Genomic DNA, 4595 nt, shown 5'->3' with positions numbered 1-4595 from the left:
TTGATATTTGAAACTTGAAGTTTCAGAACGCCACCCCCAGCTGCGTGAATCCTTACCCCTCAGACGGTCTCAGAGTCAGTTGCACGGTTCCCTCATTAGTGGGCTCAGTGCACCTGGGACACGTGCTCCCTCTGCACTTGAATGAGTCATGTGTTCACCTTCTTAAAAGTGACTCTATGATGTCTCGTTTAAATAAAAAAAAAAACACACACAAATCCAAAGCTCAGCAATTCCTATGTTTGTTTTTCCTCACACAGTTCAAGTAAAGGAAATTGGATACTTTTTAATGGTGCACAGTTTTTACAACCAGAACAGAACATGATTGTTGTTTTTGACAAGAGAATTCAGGCCAGGAAACTCCCAGAAGGTGAGAGAGTGGAGGTGGGCGTGTGGCATCTATTGTAGCTCCTCCTCAACCAGCCGTTTGTCCAGTATATTTTCTGGGTCCAGCTTCATCACGCATTCCTGAACTCTCTCATTGATGGGGTCGGTGCAGACCTTTTGCCCCCTCTTGGTTAAGAAGCTGAGGAGCAAGGCAGAGAACAGTTATGCAGTGAGGAGGGTTCTGCACATAAGGATGGGGAGCCCCATTTTCCGGGCCCCTGGGCTTCCCCACTCAGCCCATCCTGTTCCTCCCTTCTCTCCTGCAGGGTCTCAGGGGGTCTCCTCTGGGAGACTCTGCCTCTGACACTGCCTCAGTGACTCAGGGGAGCTTCCAGGGCAGCCTTGCATCTGCTCTCCCCCCCTCCCTGGCCTCCCTCTTCCCGGGGGGCATCTCGTGTCTGGTGCTCTGTGGCATTCTAAGGAGGCCACACGCATCCGGAGGGGGAGAATTCTCTGCACCTCCCTCTGTCATCCGATCCCCACCCCAAGACATGGCCCATACGCTTGGCACTTACATTACAGCAGGCTGGGGGCACCCACTGCTTGTTTCGTAATAACTGTCCATGAATACACATCGGATATTTCGTGGGGTGTAGGAGGGGCAGCAGTCAGTGGCACGGTGCACGCCTGTAGCAGGGGAAAAGTCCACGTAAGGATGAACCCTCTTTCTGAGGACAACTATATCCTTTCTCTTTTTTCTCCAGAGCACAGGGGAGGGTGTGAAGGGGAAGAACTCAGAAGGAGTCATTTCCTCCTCTGCAGCACCTGCTGCATCTCCTTGCTCCCCCGCCCGGGGTTGAGTGTGCACCCAGGCAGGGCCAGGAGCGCTCCTCCCAGAAGTGGATGGTCTGATGCTGCAGGAGGCACCAGAGAGCGCCACCTCCCCAAGGTCAGCAGACTGCAGGACAGCCAGGTGGGAGAGAGCTCAGGTATGGGGAGGGACCCACAGTGCACCCTGGTCTGCCCTATAGATGTCCCCTCCCCCATCCCCATGTCCTGTAAACGAGGAAGAGTAAAGCCAGTGAGCACATCTGACTCACAAGCTGCCTTTAAACACATGACATAATGAAATACTTACCTCCATGCCCGACTAGGGGGTGATCAAGTTTGCCCATCATGATACCTATTGGGAGGAAGAGACAGGAGGGAAGAGGGGTCACTGGGAGGCAGCGCCGTGTCGGTATCTCTGCCTGTGTCAGCCCAGCCCAGCCCCCGGGTGGGGCGGCATTGCTGCTGGACACTGGGCGCTTGTGCGGGTTCTGGGCCTGCCTCCCGGCCAGTTGTTTCACTGGTGCCCTGAGACTTTTTAGGGGAGTTCTGAAAATATTTGAGACATGAAAAGTTGTATTGACGTCCTTTTTTTCCTATTGACTTTAAATACAAAAGCAAACTGCACATGCCACCTGGATAAATCAGTCACACAGCCACACCACGTGACACAGTCCACAACATGCTTTCTGCACATTTCTGGGAGCCACTGGGCTCCGGAGACAGAAAGATGTTTCATTAAAGGATTTGGTGGCACAGTGTCACCCAAAGTGAAGTGGGGCTATTTATAGTCTTTGTCCCATTAGTATGAAGATTGGTTGTGTTTGCTGCAGACATGTTACTGTTTGATTCAAGTATGCTTCCCAGAGTCTGCCAGGACTATTAGGAATGTCCAGTTCTGTGTTAACTTTGAAAAATATTTTTATTTTTTGAACATGTGTTCAAATATACATAATATAAAATGTACAACTTTGACCTTTCTTTTCTGTCCTGGACCTCTGACTCCATGCCCTACAGGGATCTAGACCCTCCAAGTACATGCAGGGTGGGGCAGAAGTGGGTGTACAGGGGTGTGTGTGGAAAATAGTACAGTAATGAAGAAATAACAATGCAAGAATAAAGTCTGTGTTTCTCCAACTCACAACTGTGCACACCCTCTCCTCACCCCCCCGCAGTTATCAGGGGAATGAATGGCAAAGAGACCTGGGGGGACTCTGAGGGGCTCGCCCATCAGATAGCACAAGGAGGAAATGCCAGCAAAGCCACAAGAACAGCCAGGATTCTTTCAGGCTCAGAGGAAGAACAGAAGCTGTGCACTGTAGACCAGAGTGATCAAACGTTAACCCTTTCCCAATGCACAGTTTGGGAGCATGAAGGACATTCCCATATTGTACAGCTCTAACCACAGACTATCCACGGGGCTTTATACATCTTGTAAAATTGCACCTCTGATCCAAGTAGACAGTGACTCCCCAACCCCCATTCCTCAGTCCCTGTGCTCACTGTTCCTCCATGTGGTAGCATGTGTCCCAATTTCTATCCTTTCGGCTGAATAATATTCTATTGTGTATACAACATATTCCCCACATTGAATCCATTCATCTGTGCATGGATACTTGGGGTGCCTTCCCGTGGTGTGTTAGGAATGATGCAGCTGTTAGCATGTTTGTACCAGCAGCTCCCTGGTACCTGCTTCCCGTTCTTTGGGGTGTGTACCCCAAAATGGAGTTGTCAGTGATAACGTATCCCCTTTTTCAAACCTGAAAGGCTCTGCATTGCAAAGTGCACCTAGCCCCCGTGTCCTGGGCAAGGGATCGCAGGCCTGCATTATGCTAGGTAGGCGAACGCACTGAACTGTTGGCTTGTTTCTTATGCAGTTACATGTGAGTTATGTTTAATGACGCACGTGCGTACCCTCCGCTGTGCTTGATATGATGCGTGTGGGGCTGGCTAAGTAAAGTCTTAAATGGACTTGTATTCTTTTTTTTAATAACAGCTTTCTAGCTAGATCATACCCTAACTCCACCACTCACTGGCTGTAGGATCTGAGCAAGTTATCTAAGGCCTCTGTGCCTCAGGTTCTCATGTGTAAATTGAGACTAATCAGAATATGCAAAAGCACCCTGGCTGGTGTAGCTCAGTGCATTAAGCGTGGGCCATCGAACCAGAGGGCCGCTGCTTTGATTCCCAGTCAGGGCACGTTCATCGGTTGTGGGCCAGGTCCCTACGAGCGGGCACATGACCGGCTACTGCACATGATGTTTGTCTCCCTCTCTTTCTCCTTCCCTTCCTCTCTTTCTAAAAGTAAACCAAATCTTTAAAAAACAATAATACTCAAAACCATGGCAGTTGCTGCTAGTCTATTCCACAGGGTTGTTAGGAGGACTCCGTGTATTAATATCTATAAGACGCCCTGGCTGGCATAGCTCAGTGGATTGAGCACAGGCTGGGAACCAAAGTGTCCCAGGTTCGATTCCCGGTCAGGGTACATTCCTGGGTTGCAGGCCATGACCCCCTCTCTCTCTCCCTCCCTTCCCTCTCTAAAAATAAATAAATAAATAAAATCTTAAAAAGAAATATCTATAAGACAATAGAGTAGATTCTGCTTGGACAGGGCAGATTGTACAAGGCAGTGTTAGATACTCATTTGTTAGTAAGTCAGTAGAATGGTTAGGGGGACTTGGGTGAGTCACTGGCCCGGGGTGTCCCATCTCCCCTTCAAACTGATGGTTGTGCACTGCACGGGGTGCCCTGGTTCAACACTGGAGGTGACCAGGCTTCTTTTCCTACTTTCAGCATTTGCTACAGCTCTTTTGCTCAAGCACATAATGGTCTCATACCAGCTAAGAGTAGGTATCATGTAATTCTGGCCATGAAAAGGGAAGAGAACTGTTTCCCAAGTCATCTGTGCACACTTTTCCCAGGGACCAAAGGCCACAGGGAAAGGTCCACACCCTCCTGCTGCTGCTTTTAAGCAAGTGCCAAATTCACCTCCAAGGCCCTCTGTGTCTCCTCCCTGGACTTCAGGTTATGACCTCATTGTCCACCAGTGTGAAGGCTCAGCGACTCACCATGGGCTGGGGCTCCATTGGCCAGGGGTCCAAGGGCACCAGCAAGGATGAGGAAGGGGAGGGCAGCTGCAGAGATCTTCATCTTCCAGGTGTGCTGGCCTGAGTGCTCCCGGGCTCTCTGCTCCTGACTCCCAGGGACCCCAGCCCTGCGCTGGTGTTTATAAGGGGAGGAAAATCAGGAAGTCAAAGGGCAGACGTCACTGGACTGCTCTTCTGCCATATATTTGGCAACCTGATTTTTTTAAGTTCGAACAAATGGGGGAATGCAACAGGAAGTTGAAGGCAATGATGACTTGGGGTTTTCTCAGTTGGCCAATGGATGTAAACAGAAGTGTTAAAATTTGAGACAGAGGCCTCAGCCAGGACAGGAGT

General features: G+C 49.9%; 1 protein-coding gene across 1 annotated transcript; it reads right to left on the bottom strand.

The window, feature by feature from the left end:
* Window positions 1–263: 263 nt before the first annotated feature.
* Window positions 264–4312, bottom strand: LOC114503873 (C-C motif chemokine 15-like). The gene is made up of 4 exons (XM_028521459.2): window positions 4224–4312; window positions 1463–1507; window positions 900–1011; window positions 264–523 (listed from the first exon to the last, which is right to left on the bottom strand). The coding sequence occupies exons 1-4, from the start codon at window positions 4303–4305 to the stop codon at window positions 397–399; spliced, it is 366 nt and encodes a 121-aa protein (XP_028377260.1). The 5' UTR covers window positions 4306–4312; the 3' UTR covers window positions 264–396.
* Window positions 4313–4595: the final 283 nt, after the last annotated feature.

Source organism: Phyllostomus discolor, chromosome 8 (assembly GCF_004126475.2).
Source record: "Phyllostomus discolor isolate MPI-MPIP mPhyDis1 chromosome 8, mPhyDis1.pri.v3, whole genome shotgun sequence".
Taxonomy (NCBI): domain Eukaryota; kingdom Metazoa; phylum Chordata; class Mammalia; order Chiroptera; family Phyllostomidae; genus Phyllostomus; species Phyllostomus discolor.
Note: the sequence above shows the minus strand (reverse complement) of the source record. Positions and strands in the feature narration are given on the sequence as shown.

Bases quoted from the DNA above. Each gene is read 5' to 3' on its own strand.
- LOC114503873 (XM_028521459.2), bottom strand. From the start codon at position 4,305: ATGAAGATCTCTGCAGCTGCCCTCCCCTTCCTCATCCTTGCTGGTGCC. The intron at 1,508-4,223 runs GTGAGTCGCTGA...TCCTCCCAATAG, and splicing joins CAATGGAGCCCCAGCCCATG to GTATCATGATGGGCAAACTT. The intron at 524-899 runs GTAAGTGCCAAG...CTTGCTCCTCAG, and splicing joins TGCCCCCAGCCTGCTGTAAT to CTTCTTAACCAAGAGGGGGC.